This window comes from Triturus cristatus, chromosome 1_2 (genome assembly GCF_964204655.1).
Source record: "Triturus cristatus chromosome 1_2, aTriCri1.1, whole genome shotgun sequence".
In the NCBI taxonomy this organism is placed as follows: Eukaryota; Metazoa; Chordata; class Amphibia; order Caudata; family Salamandridae; genus Triturus; species Triturus cristatus.
In genome coordinates, this window is record NC_140580.1 from 1,147,467,792 (window position 1) to 1,147,489,197 (window position 21,406).

Sequence of the window (21,406 nt, forward strand, 5' to 3'; positions counted from 1 at the left end):
CTGCAGGTAGTTCAAAATGCGGCTGCGAGGCTGCTACTGCGAATTCCATTCAAACAGTCAGTCTCTCCGCATCTTCGAACCCTGCATTGGCTGCCTGTCGCCAACCGGATAAAATTCAAAGCCCTGACACTCGCGTTCAGATCTCTGCATGGCTCCTGCCCATTCTACCTAAAAAAACGCCTTCCTAGGTATACCCAACACCGTGCATTACGGTCTAATGTCCGTATCCTGCTGGCTGTCCCACGAGAAAAAAAGGCGCGCCTTGGTGGTCGCACCTTTTCAGCAAATGTCTCTGTGCTATGGAACTCCCTACCTCAAGCAATCCAGCAGGCTCCATCTGAACCCTGCTTTAAGAAGTTGCTAAAGACTTGGCTCTTCTCTCAGCCTCGCTAGGTCTCCCTCTCCTGCCCCTGGACCTCTGTGGTACGTTCCCCTCTTCTAGCGCCGGGACACCTCCCTGTGAGGTAGCTGTTCGCGCTCTATAAATCACATTATTATTATTATTATTATTATTATTAGTGCTTCAAGATGTTCTCAAACTGGACCACTGCCTCGAAATAAAATGGATTAAGTATGTGAAGGATTTTATGACAGACATTGGTAATCCTGAATATTTTAACAATCCTTTTTCCATGTCAGCAATTGCAAGGAAAGATTTTAAGAAACGCTGCATGAATCACATGGAGAGTCTGAGACTAACTAGTGAAGCCACAAAATTATCAGTGAGCCATAACCTAATGATATCCACTTCACTTGGCATGCAACTGTATCTTCAAAAAACAGACAAAAGTTACGATAGATTTGTGCTCACCCGCTTCCGTTTGAACGTTTTTCATAGGCTGGTGACTTTTCCAACTGTCAACAATTGGTCAAACGAATTATTACACTGCCCATGTGATTCCGTTTCTGAGCAAACAACAATTCATGTCATTTTATTTTGTAAATTTTATGAAGAACTGAGAAGGAAATGGTTGAAACCAATTTTTTAACTATGGGGAATTCGTCAATGTCGACCAGCATTCTTGGCTCTTCAATGTCTCGATAACGACAGTATAAACTATAATGTTATCGCCTTCTTAAAAAATCTGATTAAATACAGAAATAGTATTGTTCTAGATTCATCGTGAATAGAGTAAACTTTAGAAGAACGGTAGATATCTGTCACCAAACGTTGTTTTGGATTTATCCCCCAACGCATCCTAATAATGCAGTAGGGGGCATATGTTTCTTCTTTTTTGCTCCAAAAGCTGTTAACTCATTTTAGCATTTTTTATATATGGATTTTTAAACTTGGTAATATTGTTTTGTATATCTGTTGGGTGGATTACCTCTATTGTCTATACATTACACTTAAATGTTTTTTAGTGAAAATGAAATGTTCCTTTTACTATGCACATACGCACAATGTTCTTGCACGCATTTGATCATACAAAGTAATAGTTCCTAGTTAGGCTCCAGGTGAACAGAGGGACAAATAGTACTATTGACATAAAGACATAGCTCCATACGTTGCTTTGGACTTATCCCCCAATCGCATCTTAATAATGCAGTAGGGGGCGTATATTATATCGTTCTTGATCCACAGTTTCACCTAATTTTAACAATTTAATAATCGGGTAGATAAATTCGAAATAATGACCTGCATATTTCTGAGCTGTAATGTTGTCATCGCTTTTCATAATCTCGTACCGTCTATCTCTTTTTTTTGAAGTATTACTTTGTTGGACTCATTTGTTACTTTCTTTATAAATCATGGAAATGAGTTCTCTTCGAATTATATTGTGTACATACAGGTTTTTACAAATCTTCTTTGTGTTTTATGTATTTAGAATGTTATGTTATAATGTACATGCTTTTATGGATTGAAATTAACTTTCCGAATAAAGCCTATTTTGATTTGATTATAGATTTGTAGGAACTACACAAGACCACATCCCACCAAAATCTTAAAGTACAACTTTAATTTGCCAAAATCATAAAAGGCAACTTTAACCTCTTGAAACCTAGTTGATGTCCTTAGTAAACTCTCACAAGGAACATTCCCAGATTCACTAAAAACAGCCACATCCCGAAAAACAGCAAAACCAACAACCAGAACACGGATCTCCAGATCGACTGCTGACCATTTTCTCCATATCCTCTACCTACGAGTTTCCAACACTCACTGCCGAATGAATTAATCCAAAATAAGTCCCGGTTTCAGTGTGGCTTTCAAGCAGGACTTAGTATAGAAGTAGATACACTGTGAGAGTTCCGATGACCCCCCACCACATCGTAGAGGGTGGCAGATCTCTTCTTGTCTCCCTATTTTAACCCAGCATCTATTATTGCATCTGATGTCATTACATCAGGACTCTTAACAATGCAGTAAGTACATCAGGCGTGTCTTTACATTGTAAGTGGCATTACTTCGCAGATTAAGAGTGTCAATATCACTACGAAAACCACACACACACATTTTTTAAGTGTACTCATTTTTTTTACAAATCTCACTAATTTAATTAACTTAATGTTATTTTAAACTACCCATTCCTGACTCCTTACCCGAACTCCTTACTAACCGTACCCATCCTTGAACAGTAAAACTCCTTACTACCTCATTCACTGCCCACCTGTCCATCCTAAATAGCCCTTAGTACCCCATATACTACCTATCAGTGAACCCTAAATACTCCTTACTACCCCAAAACAGTTTCCATCCCTGAACCCTAAAAAACCCTTATAGTTAAAAAAAAAAAGACTGCAACTTAAATCATATCCCCATATATTGAACTACAAATTTAAAACAACATTCAGTCCAATTCATATTTATAATTAATATATAGGCCTATTTTTATTTCCATTACTTGATGAATTAATAACCTTAAATATAAATCTCTAAAATATATTTTTTTAACTTGCTATTTAATGTAATAATTTAATTGAAAATACAATTTCAAATTAAAGAAATTGAACCTTTTTAGGTGTAAAAACAAAGGTTAAAGTGACGTTATAATGAGGTGTTGAAATGACACGAGAGCTAACATAAAAAAAAGAAACAAAAAAACCCACTGAAATACGCCAGTTATATTTTTTGGTGAACTTACAGGAACTTTCTCCCCCTCATGCACTGTTTATGTTCTCACATATTACAATACTTACAACACATGTACTAAACCCTCCACATGTGCCAATTCCCCTCCCTACAACACCCTTTTTAGGTCTCGCCTGGCGCAAGACTGCGCAGACATGCGCAGTCTCGTTGGCGAGATTTAATGATTTGAGGAGATTTCTCTAGTGGGCTTTAAGCCCCGCCCCTCTTTTCCATTGACTGGCGTTACCGTTTATGCTAAACGGTGGCCAGCCATTGGGAAAGAGCGTCTAGTGACGTACACTTTTCTCTTTTAGAGCCGTCCCAGTTGGACTGGCTGCCCCGACTTACTGCTGGTGTAAAAGTTTTTTTTCTTATCCTTATGGGGCCAAACACATGGCTCCATAAAGATAAGAAACCAGTCCGGCGAGCCAGTCCAACTGGGACGGCTCTAAAAGAGAGTTGTTGGCGTTGGCAGCGTGTGCTATATATAAAAGAGACAAATACGCAGCACGTCAAAAGATAGCAGTTGGTGCTGCGAGTGTGTCTGAACCCTTGTTTGGCTGGGAATCGTAAGAATGCGCACACCCCCTATACGGGGAGCGGCGGTGGAGGGCTCTCTCCCTGCAGCTCGCAGAGCAGCCCGCCTGTTGCGCCCTCCCTGCCCGTCGTCCTCCCGTCCCAACCCCCATTTCCTCTCCCAGCAGCTTGAACTGCAGCAAGTAATTGCCATTCAAGCAGGAAGAGCAGGCAGCATTCCTCCCCCTCCGCTCGCTTTTTGTCATTTTCGGTGGACAAACAGTTTCAGGGCAGACCTTGAATCCTTAAAAAAACACGACCGGATACCTTGCTGCTCTACCAGGGACTTTTCTTTCTTCGCGAAGCTGTGCCTCCAGGGAACTTTGGGAGGCTTGCATCTCCACAGTTTAATTTTCGCCAGCTCGCTGCTTCTTCCTTGTTTCTTAGCTCCAGGATCCTTGGTGGTGAGTTGAAAGTTATATTACTTGTTAGTCTGCAGTGCGCAAGCTATTAAAAGGTTGCACGCGCTTCAATGGGCGTTTTTACAGCTGCAGATGGAAAGGGATGTTTTCGCAGCTACGTTTTAAGTACCATAGAGTTCTGCAAAGTGTAATGTTTCGAAAATGTCTTACGGTGTTTATAGCTTAGGTACTTTTAGGTTTGCTTTGTTGCTGTGATGACCGGTCTGTGGCTTTTTAGCCCCAGCTGCACTTATGCAGTCGAGCTGTAGGGGGCGCATCTTGGGGTTACTTATGTGAGGGAAGCTTGTTGCTGTGTCTCATACTCTGTACTGTCAGGTTTCCGGGGGCAGTTCTGAAGGAGATGAACTGAACTGTCACATGAAGCAAACGTCTGAAAAACATTTAACAGCCTATATCTAATGCCCGTGTACGTACAAGGGAAGCGTGACGTCTCAGACGGCGCTTTTTCATAATGTCCCAAAGACTTGTTAAAGCGGGTGTTATTACCAACATCAGCAGTGCTTATTGTTCTGAGCTCAGAAAGACGAAGGAAGATGGCTGGAAACACTGAGGTTCGAGCTGGTGAACAGCGATTATCACTCAAAAACATACTCCAAGATGACAACTTCATTACCTGATAGAAATCAGTTGGTTCAATAATTAGGTACCGCGAGATAATGTTTTTATTAAAGGTCGACAGAAAGCTGTTCTTGGAACAATATTTAGATTAACTCTTTGCTTAATTCAGCGGATGTCTGTTAGGAGACTAAACATGTTAAGGAGAGGATCATATTAATGCCCACGTAAGTTTCACCCATTATCTAATGTCATTTCCGTGCATTCAGTCCCGGAGCCCCGCAGAAGAACATTGTTCAAGCAGGATCATGTTTACGGTTGTGTCTCTTCTTGATGCTTCTTCCCAAACATGTACATTAAGGGTAACTCCAGTATGTGGTTTTGGGTTCATTGAGACTGACGTATGATGTGGGTTAAAGACCACAGAAACAATATTTGATTTTGCTTTTTTAAATTTAATTAGCGCACCTCTAGCCTGTTCCTGTTGGGGGTGGGGGAGGGGGGGTGTAGGCAGTAAAAAGGCACAATACAATTCGTTAATAAAATCATTTGTGTTAGTAAGATTAATGGAACGCCTTGGAGCCAGGGATGGCAGGATTATCTTTAACAGCAGGGGTCACTTCAGTTTTGTCCACTGTGAGCAGGCTCTGCTTTAACAGCCGGGGTCACTTCAGTTTTGTCCACTGTGAGCAGGCTCGGCTTTAACAGCAGGGGTCACTTCAGTTTTGTCCACTGTGAGCAGGATCTTTAGCAGGGGTCACTTCAGTTTTGTCCACTGTGAGCAGGATCAGCTTTAAGAGCAGGGGTCACTTCAGTTTTGTCCACTGTGAGCAGGATCAGCTTTAAGAGCAGGGGTCACTTCAGTTTTTAGCCATGACGGGCATTATCAATATGTGGCGCATGCCCTTGACGTGCACTGAAGAGCCGCGCTCCGGGGCAGCCGCGCGCACCACAATGACGCTGGCTCGTGCTCCTCCCCGGTTGCCGGGATGTGACAGAGAAATCTAATGACGGTGCCAGTGGGCCCTCTGCTTTTTCGCTTCCCTCCTCAGACAGTGAAGCTGTACAGGCACTAATGAAAGGTTAAATTAATAGGGATGGCTGACCAGAGGTACAACAAGCATTGAAAATTCAATAGGCCTCGCCTTTTATGAAGTTAAAGCCATTTGCTTTGCTATATAATACCATTAGCAAAGCAAATGGCTTTAACTTAATAAAAGGCGAGGCCTATTGCATTTTCAATGCTTGTTTAATCTACTTTGAACAAAAGGAGGGAAGTAAATTTGGTAATAGCAATTTCTTCAAAAGATTTCTTTGTTCAAAAAATTCATACCTAATCGTAAAAAGAGCCAATGCGTTTCGTTCCCAAACTGAGGAACTTCATCTGGGCTTAAGGTTGTGATCTAAAGCACCGTGACTGTAGATCTTGCAATGTAATGTCGCCTTATGATAAAGGTAAGCTCCAAGTGCTACAGCTTGACACCTTGTTAAGTTTCAAGATTCTCCTTTATACGGCGCCGCGCTGGTATGTTTAAAGCGCTGCCTGAAGGAGAGCAGTGGCGTTTCCTGGTTTCGGTTCCTGTGTGTGTGGTTTTAAGTATGGTTTTATGCCCGCTGCCTTTGTTTAGTGTTGTTTTTCCTGCAGTTGGGCCACCTCGCTCTCTGGGTGTGTTGGGATGAAGGAGTGTGCTTTGTTACTCGCGAGGATTAGTTCTACTGAGCGACATCCCCGCACCTGGCCTGGTGAATGGCACAGGACAGTTCATGGAGGGGTAGGGAACACATTTCGCAAGGCACTTGTCTCAGGAGGCTGACAAAAGTTCGAAAGGATTTTCATGTGAAGTTCTAGCCACCGACTAGGAACGTAAAGCAGCAACTTTCTTTCATGTCTCAAATTCATCCGCAAGGCGGGGTGCGCATCTTTTATTCGGACATCTTGCAAATATAGAATGAACGCTGACTTTTGTTTTCTGCTCACGAATACAATTGTTGCCCTCCATTGGTACCTGGAAGTCTTTCGTGCTTCCATTTTCCGCTGCCAGTGGAAGGCAGCAGTCTTTGCCTAAGGTTCAAATATAGACTGTCATATTTCCCATCTTTAAGCTGGAGTAAAGCTTTAGCCATCACTGTAGCAGTCAATGTACTGCGCTCTGAGTTCACATTTTCCTTCCTTGAGCTGGAGTAAAGTTTTGGCCAGGAGCCTGGCCGTGCCTGAGTTTGTGTAGTCCACTCCAATGTTTCATGGGTCCAACCAGGGCTTTAAGTGGGATGAAAAAACTGGGGGGGTCTCTCCAAGGGGCGTGTCTGATGTAATTAAGGGTGTGACTTAAAAAGAGGAAGCTAAAAAAACATACCTTCCAATTTGAAGAACAATCCCACAGTGTGAGGAGGGGGTGGTGCCTCATGCTGAGAAGTACCTACCAAGATGAAACCAATATTTGCAATCCAATTGGTCTCACATTTTCTAAAATTAGAACTTTTGGTGCTGTAAATGACTGTCTTTTACTTATGTTTATGGATTGGATGTATTTGGTGTGGAGCAGAATTATGTGGGTTGGACTGAAATTGTTAGTTATTGAAATGCGTGGCGTGTAATAGTGTGGTGTAAAGTGGATTTGTGTAGTGGAATTATGTGGCATGGTGTGCAGTGGAATTAGGTGGATAGTAATTATGTGGTATTGAGTGTGCTGGAATTATATAGAGTGGGATTGTGTGCAATCACTGTATGTTAAACAAGCCTCCAACTAATGGTAAAATGTTTTTTTACGAAGTATCATGTGCGCTTACTACACACCTCCTTTGCATTCGTAAAAGGATCATCTGCAGTATGGCCCATGTAATATTTTGTTGTATTGAAAGGGACTAAACATTAAAGTAAAGTTACAAAATAAAATGACACTTAAACAAATACCCAGTCTACACGCTGTACAAGTTGCTCAGTGCAGTAAGTCCTTTTACAAGATGTTTTACTGATGAGCTGGTTAATCAGCTGCCAAGTGGCTGAAGTCCATGCAGCATCCCATCAGCTAATTATGGTTGTGTTTGCTCTGGAAAAGCGCATAATCAAAAAGGAAACAGGAACTTGCAAATCCCACATTTCAGTGTTCCTGGCACCAACCTCCCACCCCCCAAAAACGGAACTAGATAAATTGAAAAACGATGTTTCGTTTCCCACTTAGCATATTTTCATTACAAGGAAATTACATGATAAGATTAGCAAGACAGTTCCGAGCTGCCTGCAGCTGGAGGAACCACTGTTTACCTAGATATGTGTGTTTTCTAGTTTAGCTTCCAGCCACTGCTGCATTTTGTTCTCATAAACGGGAACTTCCGAAAACAACTGACCGATGTAGAAAGGATACATTTAGGCCCTTGCCCCCTATTAGTGCGTGAGGCTGCAGTGTCTGGTTAAGAGGAGTGTTCTTTTTGTATGCTTCAGACATTCCAGTCAGTGTGAGCTAGCCTGGCTGATGAAGGGTGTTACCCAAAAACCGGTCCCGGGATGCTTGTTTACAGTTCAGGGAAGACCTGGCTTGGCATTTCGGGCTGGACTGTTCCCATGAGGCGCAGGGTCAAGACTGATTTGCATATAGCTGGGTCTGAACTGAGGTGGTGAAGTGCGCTAAAGAATGATGATGGATTCAACCCAGATCTGTGACTGGGGGTGAGTGTCTGAAATGTTTCAGCGCTCCGTCCATAATCTCCTTGTGTTTGCTTTATTCGCCCTAAATTGGCAGGGTATGCCAAGACGTGGACCCCTTGCTCACTTTGCCACTGGATTCAAGCTAGCCTGGCTGATGAGGGGTGTTACCCTGAAACCGGTCCCAGGATGCTTGTTTCCGGTTCAGGGAAGACCTGGCTTGGCATTTCGTGCTGGACTGTTCCCATGGGGCACAGGGTCAAGACTTATTTGCATAAAGCTGGGTCTGAACTGAGGTGGTGAAGTGAGCTAAAGAATGATGATGGATTCAACCCAGATCTGTGACTGGGGGTGAGTCTGAAAAGTTTCAGCGCTCCATATATCATCTTATATCATCTCATTGTGTTTGCAGTGTGAGGAATGGAGCAGTGAAGATGACTCCCTTGGCTATGTCGCCGATACCTCACAAGGAAAGAAACATGCTGAAAAGACTGGTACGGCTGGGTCAGCTAACTACACGAGGAACTATACTCATTGCAGCTTATTACTCAAAATTAATATGGATAAAGATAAAACGAGCAGAAAATAAATATAGATAAACAGGTAGACATGGTAAAAAAAAAAAAAAGAAGAAAATACCATAACACCAGGAGCCCCTATCAAGAACATAGGGAACACATGTGTTCTGGAGTTCAACCAGGTGTGTGTTCTTTGTTGATAAACCAAGAATGCTCCAGACAGGAAAAAAAAATCTCAAGCACAGACCAAATTCTCCAGAAAAATTGTCCTCATTCGAAAATCTGTCTGCCCTCTAACCCGATTCTATCTGAAATGATTCATGAACACAATGTACATGTGCTACCCAGAGTGTCACTGGAATCGATTTTAGGCCACACCCGATATTGTGGCACTATCTTAACAAGTGTCTTGAGCCATCAAATGAAACCAGGGTGCCGAGGCTAGAAACGCAGCGATTCACACGAAGAAGGCAGCCCTACTTAAAAATCCTTGTGACTCACGAATTCTGTTTGACATCCGTCAATAAGTGCATCACTAACACATGCTTAGAAAGGAACCTTATAAAACAAAAGCGAATATATATTTTTAAAAATTCAGAAACTTTGGAAAAGCAATTAATTTTGGGAGCGAGTTCACAACTTGCAGAAAGCACACAGGGGGCCGGGGAGGTGGGGGTGGGGGGGCATTGCAGTGCGCCTTGGGGGCAAATGGAAAACAAGCATCGACCTTGGAGGACTGTTGTGGCGGGCTTGCACTGTTGTGGGATGGGTGAGGTGGTGTGGGAAAGGGCACAGGGAGATTAACATCGGCCCAGCGGGCACCAACAAATGAAGGACCGCTTTCAGTGTATAAGAGCATTGCCAACGAAAGCAGCACACAGGGCAGATACTGCTGGTATCCGCACAGACCCCTCCAAGATAAATCGCTACATTTGAGAAGTAAACCTACAGCCTCACTGCACCTTCCCACCGTCACTTACCTCGCCTAACTCCCAGGTTTGCCTAGATCTTCCCAAATTCAATCAACCCCCTCCTGCAAGTATTGAAAACCGAAACTCGGCGCTAAAAGTTAACAGCAACTGTGCTGCTGAAGAAAGAAACATGGACATGTGTGAGGGGTGATGTGGTGTGGGGAACTGCAAGGGGAGATTTGAAGCGGTACAGCGGTCGCCAAAGGTAACCAGCATTTGCAGTGCAATCAGTCTCGCCTTTAGTACCTTATATGTATTTAGCTATGCAGCACATCAGCCTGGGTGCTGAAACATCTACTGTTCTTTAACATGGAGGGAAAGCAAGCACCAAACTGCGTGACACGCCCGGTATGGGAACACATGGATAGAAGTATGGCCTTTCAGCGGGGAATGCTAGTGTCCAAGGCTCTGTTTTTAATATAAAAGCAGGGCCTTCGGTGGTCATATCTCTGAAAATAAAAGATTTGAAAAATATTATTGTCTACGGGTGCTTGCGGAAGACAATTTCTATGGACTGCAATCTAGAGAATGCTAAAGTGATTCTGGTATTTTACTGACCTCTGCTGGTCGTATTCTATCAAGACAGTTAAATAGAGGCAGTTGAACAGAAAAAAGTCCTTAAGCGGAAGCAGACCAGTCCTAGGGCTGATCTCCATAGCCCACAAAGTTCATACACATATAAGTATATACCAAAGTATGTACAAGAGGTCTCGAATGCTTGAACTAAAAAACACTGCCTGCCGGCTGCCAGTCCATCCCCGCCTCTTTAGTCGGCATCCCTGGATAAGATGGATGTGGTTTCTCATCCAGTGGACATTACGTATTATGTTTTTGTTGCATATTTATATAGCGCAAACTCGACCCGAAGGTATTGGAGCGCTATACATGAGCACCGTATTTACATTACACATTCAGACACGGGGAGATTAAGTGATTTGCCCAGAATCACAGGATGTGGACGCGACCTCGAGGCTCGAACTCTGGTTTCCAGCACCAGAGTCGGCAGTTTAAGCCGACTGACCACATCCTGCTGTCATCAGGGAAACGGGTGGGACTATGCTCCTTCTGGGTGGATGATTTTTGTGAACCTAAACAACCCGTCCGATATTTAGGGAAAATCTGCAATTTGAGTGGCAGTGGCAGGTTGGTTTAACAGACTGACCGCGTTTGATTATAAACTGGTCCTGCAAGCCAGGTAATCTCACTTTTGACTTGAAGCTCTGTGCATCAGTTTCTACTAGTACTTCTTGAACAAAAGCAAGCTGGAGAGCGGTGGAGTGTGGAAGGCGGTGAGACTCTGCCTTACTCATGCCCAGAGCTACAGGGCCAGCTGCTCTGTGTTGATGTCAAGAGCTTTGATTCCAAAGCCCTGCTGAGACATTAGACCTGTTGCTAGTGCCTAGTCCGATCCAAGAGGCTGGTCATCGAGATTGAAGCACTCTTCACTACTGCATTTCCCTGAGACAGGAGAGAATGCAGTGTGACATGCGCCACAAGGTGGGCGTGAAGGAAAATGTACGTAGCCCATGGAATGGAGCCGTACGGAAGAGGTGGAGTACTTGTTTCCATCTTCAGTCTCATTACTTTTGACTTTACTTTGTTATGGTGTGCTCAGATGAGTGCAAACATTTATATTTCTCATTGTTTCAAGTACATTAGTTGCACATTATTCATCCACAGATTTGTATATATTTTAAAAACTCCTTTACATACGCATTGACCTATCCAGTGCTAAACGACCATAACAACTAATCGAGCCCTGAGGAAGCCTCTTGAGAAGACAAGACGCGTTGGCTACTCGTGAAAATAGGATTTTATGAAGATTTAATAAAAAGTTTTTAAGATATAAAAGTCTGTGGATTAATAATGTGCAACTAATGTACTTGAAACAATGGAGAATATATATTTATAGGAGAGAAATTGTGTGCTGGTCATCTATGTGTAGTAATCTTACCGAGGGTCCATCCCCTCTGGGCCGGTGGTCACTTTCACTAGCAAAGCGTGCAGCAGTAGGGTGAAGAGGCCAGCAAGAGAAGTTCATCCTAGCGAGGTGTGGCTCCCTTCGCTAGTTCTAGATAATGAACCTATTATTGCCCTTGCCCCAGATGTCTGCATTTCAAGAATAGCAGCTTGTCAGTCTCTCAGTACATCTTGTAGACTGGGAAAATCCGGAAATGAACATGAAGAGCCAAGTAAAACACAAAAATGACTCAAGTTGATTATACAGTAAAAACCCACAACCACACAATCCTCTCTGGCTCTCAACTCCCCCAAACCATTCCCCACATTCCAGAACCCTACAGAAATGACAGGCACAAGCGCTTAATAAGAACATTACAGAAATCACAGGCGCTTAATAGGAACATTACAGAAATGACGGGCACAGGCGCTTAATAGGAACATTACAGAAATGACAGGCGCTTAATAGGAACATTACAGAAATGACAGGCACTGGCGCTTAATAGGCACATTACAGAAATGACAGGGACAGGCCCTTAATTGGAATATTACAGTAATGACGGGCTCAAGCGCTTAATAGGAATATTGCAGTAATGACAGGTACAGGCGCTGGATAGGAACATTAAAGAAATGACAGGCGCTTAACAGGAACATTACAGAAATGACAGGCACAGGCGCTTAATAGGACTATTACAGTAATGACAGGCTCAAGCGCTTAATAGGAATATTGCAGTAATGACTGGTACAGGCGCTTGATAGGAACATTAAAGAAATGACAGGCGCTTAACAGGAACATTACAGAAATGACAGGCACAGGCGCTTAATAGGACTATTACAGTAATGACAGGCTCAAGCGCTTAATAGGAATATTGCAGTAATGACTGGTACAGGCGCTTGATAGGAACATTAAAGAACTGACAGGCGCTTAACAGGAACAGTACAGAAATGACAGGCACAGGCGCTTAATAGGACTATTACAGTAATGACAGGCTCAAGCGCTTAATAGGAATATTGCAGTAATGACAGGTACAGGCGCTGGATAGGAACATTAAAGAAATGACAGGCGCTTAACAGGAACATTACAGAAATGACAGGCACAGGCGCTTAATAGGACTATTACAGTAATGACAGGCTCAAGCGCTTAATAGGAATATTGCAGTAATGACTGGTACAGGCGCTTGATAGGAACATTAAAGAACTGACAGGCGCTTAACAGGAACCGTACAGAAATGACAGGCACAGGCGCTTAATAGGACTATTACAGTAATGACAGGCGCTTAATAGGAGCATCACAGAAATTACGGGCACAGGCGCATAATAGGAACATTACAGAAATGACAGGGACAGGCCCTTAATTGGAATATTACAGTAATGACAGGCTCAAGCACTTAATAGGAATATTACAGAATGACAGGTACACACGCTTGATTGGAACATTACAGAAATGACAGGGACAGGCCATTAATTGGAATATTACTGTAATGACAGGCTCAAGCGCTTAATAGGAATATTACAGTAATGACAGGTACAGGCGCTTGATAGGAACATTAAAGAAATAACAGGCGCTTAACAGGAACATTACAGAAATTACACCCACAGATTCTCAATCAGAACTTCACGGTATTGCCTGATAACCTAGTCCACACAGAGCGCTGCTAGCATAGTAAGGCCTAAGTAACAGATTTGTTTCTGTTTCTAATTTCCTCGTTACCCCTCCAGGGATGGATGTTGAGGGGCTCTTGGTAATGCCAGTATTGCCTGTAAGGTTTGCCAGTGTGATTGCCAGGCTCAGGAGGCAGCAGTGGGTGTAACTTCTCAGCCCATCTCCTTTTACAGCAGTGAAAGATTCCCCCATAACTCAAGACCTACATTTAAAGCACTTCTCGGTCCCCAAATGTTCTGCATTTTAAAATATTTGCCTCAGTGTTATTTACATCTTCACTGGCAAGAATACCGCATGAGAAGCGAAAGTGTAAGATATGATTTGACCATTTTTGAACGTCTCCTCTCTACTTTCTTTGAAAAGTTGAGATGTCCTTTCATCGATGGGATACCCGAGGCTTACTTTAGCATTCGCTGCAGATGCCCTATACACTAAGGTATTAAACAAACCACAGTACAATGCCACGCAACCTAAACAGCACTGTCCGAGGCGAGTGTACTTAGGACTGGTGAACACCCGAAATATCGATTCCAAACTATCGACTGCCCAGAATATCGAAGTTTAAATATAGAGTGGACAGAATATCGAATTATCAAAATATAGATAGGTCAGAATATCGAAATTGGGGTACAAAATATCGATTTCCATAATATAGAATGTAAAAATATAGAATTCCATAATATCGAATTTTAAAATATAGATTACCATAATATCGTTTTTTTTTTTTTTTTTTTTTTTGTGTTATGTATGGTAGTATATGTGTTAAAATGATGTATTATTTTTGTAATGTATGTTTAAATTATTTAAACTAATGAATGTTATGTAATTTAATTTTTGCGTAATTTAATTCCGTAGCGGGTTTAGGGTTTATAGGGGAATAGGGTGGGAAGTAATTTAATTATGCTTAATTAAATATTAATTATATTTATATGTTTTGATAATTGATTGATAATTAATTATTAATTGGTAATTAATATTTATTATTTGGTAATTAATTTATATTAATTGGTAATTATGTTAATTGTATTTTTTATTAGGAGCGGGTTGTGGGTTTCTAGGGGAATTGGGTGGGAAGTAATTTAATAGTAATAAAGTAAATAATTATTTTTTTATTTGTGTATTGATAATTAATTAATAATTAATTATTAATTGATAATTAATTTGTATTAATGGGTAAATACTTTGTATGAATTGCTCGTTAATTTTTATTAATTGCAAAATTATTTTTATTAATTGATTAATTGCTAAAAATGTTAATTGTATTTTTTATTATTGGGAGTGGGTTGTGGGTTTATAGGGGAATTGGGTGGGAAGTAAATTAATTGTAATAAATATTGGGTGGGAAGTAAATTAATTGTAATAAAGTAAATAATATTTATTTTATTTGTGTATTGATAATTGATGATTAATTAGTAATTGGTAATTTGTACTGGTAATTAATTTTTATTAATAGCTAATACATTTTTTTCAATGGTAATTGTTATAAATTGGTAATTATTTTTAATTAACTTTTGATTGGTATTGATGATTAATGTAATCTTATTTTAAAAATAAATCTTTACTTTCTCTACTGTTGCACTCACTGGAGTGGGAATAGTAATTTTTACCCGTACACTATCCAGCGTTTTCCCTACTGTTGCATTCACTGGAGTGGGAATAGTAATTTGTACCCCTACGCTATCCAACGCTTTCCCTACTGTTGCACTCTCTGGAGTTGGAATAGTAATTTGTACCCCTACGCTATCCAACGCTTTCCCTAGTGTTGCACTCTCTGGAGTGGGAATAGTAAATTTTATCCTCCCGCTATCCAACGCTTTCCCTACTGTTGCACTCTTTGGAGTGGGAATAGTAATTTTTACCCCTACGCTATCCACAGTTTTCCCTACTGTTGCACTCACTGGAGTGGGAATAGTAATTTTTACGCTCTCACTATCCAACAAAATCTCTACTTTTTTTACATTACTTTTATTATGTTTACATTTGAAGCTTTTTTATATTATATTATGTATGTTTTATTTAATTGTTTTTAATATTTAATTACTTTTATATTATTTTTAATACATTTAAAAAATTCGATATTTTAGCCAACTATATTTTAACATTCTATATTTTGGAATCGATATTTTAGTACTTACCTGTTTGTAGATAGGGAGTCGATATTCTGTCTTTCTATATTTTGGCGTCGATATTTTGTGTAGTCGATATTTTGTCTCTCGATATTAAGTCACTGAACCCTTAGGACTCGGGGCGCTAAGGAGCTAATAGCGGGAGCAAGTATCTCACTCGAGCGTGCTGCTTGGCTTGTACCTTCCTCTCATTGGTCAGTTTCCCTATAGCACAACAACGCAGGAAAGTAGCCAATTACTCAAGTAAGATACTTTAAAAGCCTATATCCTCGTAGATATATTTTTATTGTAGCCAGGCAGCATTTCAGTGGGGGCATGTTGAAACAGCAGTTTCCAAAGTGCCTTAACAAACTATGGGGGAAATACTTAATTTCTGTCCTTTCCAACAGCTGTTTCAATTTACGTTGAAGAGTAAGGCGATGCTGTGACGATTGTTGTCTGACTCCGGATACAGAAGTCTGGGGTTGTGCATTAATTTGAAAGAAATTCCTTTGGGGGGGCATGGCTCATTGTCGGAGCACTGCAGTGGACGGCAACAAAGACTACACTTTAGGTGTATGGTGACTTCAAATGGATCTTGGGAACTGCAGAAGTGTTGGCACCCAGGAGACTGTCACACACATTCCTATTTTGATACCGGCCTCTTTCTGCTCTTTCTTCTTTTCTAGTGCACCCTTCTGTCTCTTTCCCCTCCCTTGGTTCTCTTTTTCCACTTGTCTGTATTTTCTATCTGTAGTCCTCCTTTCCCTCTTTTTGACCAGTTGCTGTCCTCTTCCCACTGCATTTTCAGCTCCTCTGTTCCTCTCTCCCTTCTTTTGTTTCGACCCTTATGGCGTATACATATCCTTGTTCTCTCTTGATCTTCCGGTATCTAACATGATCTGTCCATTTAGTCATTATGCTTTCCTGCCCTTCGTGCTAGCTCATCGTTCTTACTCTTCTGTGCTGCTCATCTTTAGTGTCATTCCATTTCTCTCCTCTTTCCCATCTCTTATCCCTCTTTATTTTCCACCTCCCCATTCTAATTCTGTTACATTCCTTGTCCTGCGTCTCACCTCCCTGGTTTTGGCTTCTCAATAACTACTTCTTCTTATAGCAACCTCGAGGAGAAATGTGGCGGTGATCAGGCCATGGTAGAGCATCCTGCATCTTTAGTCTGAGCAAGAAAGACTTTGAGGAGCCAACCCTACCCTTCGTACATAGCTCACATGGGGCTCATCTTTAGGGTATGACCTCCTTATGTCTTTGAAAAATGACTTACTTAACTTAACCTCCTAAAGCCCAGACAAAAGTTTGCTAGGAAATATCGGCGTTGGATCACCGTCTCATTTTCAGGGCAGTCTCATAAGTTTGCCAATTTGAGATTCGATAGACCCAACCGCGCTAGCAGTCGATGCACTGCGTACTCAAGCGAAGGTGTCACTAATGGAATGGCACGAGCAAAGCACACTAGAGTGCAGCTTTAGAACTGCGCTCCTTGTGCAGTTCACCAGTCAGCTGGCTTTTTCAAAGTACACTTTTCACCCAACAAGATTAGACTCGGGTGAAATTTAAATGATACCAGTGTAATCTTCCTAATTTCATTATTTTGCATTACATTTGTTATGCAAAATCCAGAAATTCCAACATTACATTATGCTGTACAATTACGTCATCGTTTGTGGAAAAATTATAATGCAGGAACAGTGCGAGCAATCAGTACATGAGCGTCTGTTCTTCACGGCACTTGTGCATTCTATGCTTTTTTTTTTTTTTTATTTGAATTTTTTTTTAAAGCATGAAATCTTTCTTGTGTCCTACATTAACCAGAGGGTGCAGTTTGCACCAAAATATAGCACTAAGGGACAGATTTGTATTTCTGAATCTTTGGTTTGTTTTTACAGAAATATGAGCACATGTCGTTGGTGCACACCAAGTGGCTTCTCCACCAGCGAGTTCCTGAAGCAGTATGCCACCAGTAGCTTATCTCGTGAGGACTTCCTGTCTGCAAACGATGACCTCAGCTACTGCCTGGAGTGTGTGGTGGAGTACCACAAGGCCCGAGATGAACTTCCTTCATTGCACAAGGTAATTATGTAGTCTGGGTTATGAATTCTGTAAGGTGAAAACCTAGGTAGCACAAGAGTTCTGTCATATTGAAAGGTGGATAGGCTAAACTCTGCCATAGACGCATAATGTGTTTTTTACACCACAGACATTTTTCTCCTTGACACGACGACATTCCAGCAAATATTCTGCATAGTATGGCAGTGGACTGCAGAGCAAAGTTCTTTTTTTCATTAGAAAGCTGCCTGTTGTGCACAAGGCAGCAGTCCGAAAGCAATGCCTCCTAACGTTGCTCCAGAAGTCTTTCCAAATGGGGAGTGTTTTGTATTTGCCTAGTATCCTGAATACATCACAAACGCTCACTCCAGCTATGACTAAGCTAATAGCTCATGGGCCTCCCTGGACTAGCCAGTGAGACAACCTCAGGGAAGGTGTTGAGCTCAGACAGCCTACTCCTTGCCACTCAAGTTGAAGTAAATTCTGGGGTCAAGCCTTAACCCTCTGTGGAGTGTGACTCTCCAAAGGTGATGCCTCTATCCTACCAGAAGCTTAACCTCTTATTGAATTTAGGTGGTTTTCAGCACACCTCCCTCGTCCTGCCTCCCAGCGGTTGGCCCACAGTTTAATGTATCTGTTGTACAAGAGGCTTTAGGAGTGATCTGACTGTAGACATAGCGACGGGGGACAGGCAGCCCCCAATCTCCGAGAGGGTCTGTTCTGTCTTCATATATTTCTTACCCTGTTCGCGTTATTTCAAACTCCTGCCATGCATGACTCCGCCACCCTTACACCATGCATCCCATCATTCCTTCCCCTGTACTCCTGTGCCTTGCATCTCCAGCCTCTCCTGCTCCCTCCTGTACTACGTGTTGGTTAGACACTGTTAGGCGTGAGTTTAATGTTATCCCTTCTCTCTCCCCCTTGATTTTGTGTACCTTTGTTCTTGTATAGCACTAGGTAAATGAGCAACATGAATAACATCATACAAAAACTGTTAAGTGAATCTGTTGGGAAAAGAAAACATATTTTGATGTACTGTACGTTTAGAATGATATTTCGAATGTGTTCAGTTTCATGTTTTATGCCTTTTGTACTATTTTATTGCCCATTTTTCACCTTTTTTGAGGCTCCTTCTGACCATTTCTACTGAAGACAGTAAGATAATTAGAGGTGAAGGACCTAAGCCATAACATTGTTTTAGCAGAGGCGTTGGCAGTTTTTTAACTAGAAAATTACTTTTAGTTGAAACCACTTCCACAAGTCTCTACTCCTGGAAATACCAGCTTGAATCACCTTTGTCAGTGGGAGAAAGAGCAAACCTCAGTAACAGGCTGTAGCTGCGACTTCTATTCCCCCTGCACGTTAAAAACTAAATATTTTGAAAAAAGCTTTATTTTCAGTTTCCTAATTTTTGTTGTTGTTTTTTTGTACTGCTCAGGAAAGCCTTGGCTACGTCTCACAGACCGCTCTCGTTGATAAACTGCGAAGCTAAAATCCTTGCTAAGGCAGGACTAAATTTGCTGATGGGCAGATTCGTTCTGCCCGATCAGGCCGGATTTATCCCAGGTAGAGCGACATCGCATAACCTTAGAACACTGTTATCAGTCCTGCAGGATATAGACCCAGACACTGCTGCGGTGGCGGCATTTCTTGGCACCACCAAAGCATTTGATTCTGTGGAATGGGACTTCCTCAGCGGGATACTTTGACACATGGGAATGCCCCCCTGGTTTCGTGATGTGGATACAGCTCCTATATCGGAAACCCCAGGCTATAGTCCTCCTTAATGGGTCCCGCTCACCTCCATTTGAAATTACCAGAGGTACGAGACAAGGATGCCCGCTATCCCCCATGTTTATTTGCACTAGTAATTAAACCATAAGCTGCAAAACTAAGACAGCACCATAAAGAATGGGCATTGGCATACCCTACCAGGCACATCTAATATCACTATATGCAGATGACATTACTCTATATGTAAAAGACTCACAAGAAAATCTGAATCCCTTGTTGCGAGAAATCACCAAGTTCGGGGAGTACTTGGGTATACAGATCAATTGGAAAAAATCAAGCATGTTCCCTCTCACAGACAAAACTATACCCTACGCCCTTGACTATCCCCTGGAATGGAACAAGACGGAAGATAAATACCTTGGGATCAAGGTAACTAGGGTTAAGAGTGAATTGATACGCATTAACTATGGCAAAACCCTAGACACAATGACACACTGTATCTCGGATCGCGATGCTGCTGTCCATGGCGGGGCGCATATTATTAATAAAAATGGTCATACTCCTCAAAATGCTTTACCTATTCACAAACATCCCATACAATCCAAGCAGGGTTTTTTCAAAGCCCTGCGAAACGCAAATGATCAGGCTAACATGGGGAGGCAAACAACCTCGACTCAAGTGGGAGGTACTTATATTCCCATACTCTCAAGGAGGATTTGAGATACCAGACCTTGAACTGTACTACTACTGTGCACAGGCACACCATGCAGCATATTGGTTCCACCCATCCCCCTTCATGCCACATTTAGTAGTAGAGATGGGAGATATGGACCCAATCCCCTTGTCAGGGTTTATCTCCACAAAGCCAAAAAACCGGTAGCATGCACCAGCACCGCACAGAAGAGAATAGCGAATAGACTAGAAGTGCCTATGCTATACTCCCCTCGCCTAACAATTGAGTACCATCCAGACCTCCAGGTTACCTACGAGAAGACATATAGGCAGGTCCTAGACAGAGTTCAGAGGAAACCATCGGTAGAACTCTATGAAAATGGGGAGTTTTTAACAAAGGAACAATATTTCAGAGACAAAATTCCCACAACGATGGAGTTATTCATGTTTGTTAGAATCAGACAAAGTGTCCGGGCCATCACACCAGATATCCCACAAGAGCCCCAGATTTTAACTCCATTACACGATATACTCCAAACAGAACCACCTCGGCATGTGACATTGCGCATATATCACAATACACAAAGTGCTATCAAAGCACCTCCGATGTTATCCCAAAAAGCTTGGGAGGAAGAACTAGGCACATGAATACCAGACAAGCAGTGGGATTATTGTTGTAAACAAACCGGATATATCTCCACTAATAGTAAGCTATAATGGATACATTATAAATTCCTACAGCGACTATATTATACACCTGCTAGACTATATAAGCTCCACTTAAGAGATGACGACGGGTGTGCACGATGTAGGTGGGAAGGGGCGGGATTCCTACACCTGGCTTGGGAATGACCGACCATCAATGAATACTGGCAACAGGTGTTCATAGCCACGAAACAAATAGTGGGCTCTCTTCTTCAGGCTACCCCGATTACGGCTATACTGGGATTATCAGATGGGGTTGAAACTATACACAAGAAGTTTGTTTCATTGGGGCTAATGATGGCAAAATGCAAAATCACTTGCAGGTAGGGTAGAGGCAGAGCCCCTAAATGTAAAGATTGGCTTTTGGACATGACAACATGGCAGGTACAAACTCTTACTTATGCAGAATTACTTCCACCCTCGTCAAGATATATGGGAACCCCTCAAAACCTACCTTCTCTCAATTCCAGATACTACACCAAACACTCTAGAGAGGCGGGAGGCGGAAGGACCACAAGAGACACAGCAAAAGTCACAGACAAATCAAAATATTACGGGGGCACAGTAGTGATCGAGTCCTGATTAGACCCAGCAGTAGCATACAGTGTAGATGCATTGTGCTGCCAGCTCATGACATAGGCAGTCTCACTGTGACATAAGGCACCTGTAACCTGCATATAAAGTGCAGACCTCTGTATAGACAACCAGGATACGATTAACAAGTACTGTTTTTTTCCCCCGACGAT

The 21,406-nt window shown here is 42.0% G+C and overlaps 1 protein-coding gene across 2 annotated transcripts in view; it reads left to right on the plus strand.

The window, feature by feature from the left end:
• The window catches only part of SETX (senataxin), a 674,415-nt gene that overhangs the window by 44,937 nt on the left and 608,072 nt on the right, over positions 1–21,406 (plus strand). For both annotated transcript variants that reach the window (XM_085613922.1, XM_085613923.1), the window contains exon 2: positions 17,387–17,570. In XM_085613922.1, coding sequence (XP_085470048.1) covers positions 17,391–17,570 — 180 coding nt within the window. In that variant the 5' untranslated portion in view covers positions 17,387–17,390. The remainder of the gene's footprint in view (positions 1–17,386; positions 17,571–21,406) is intronic.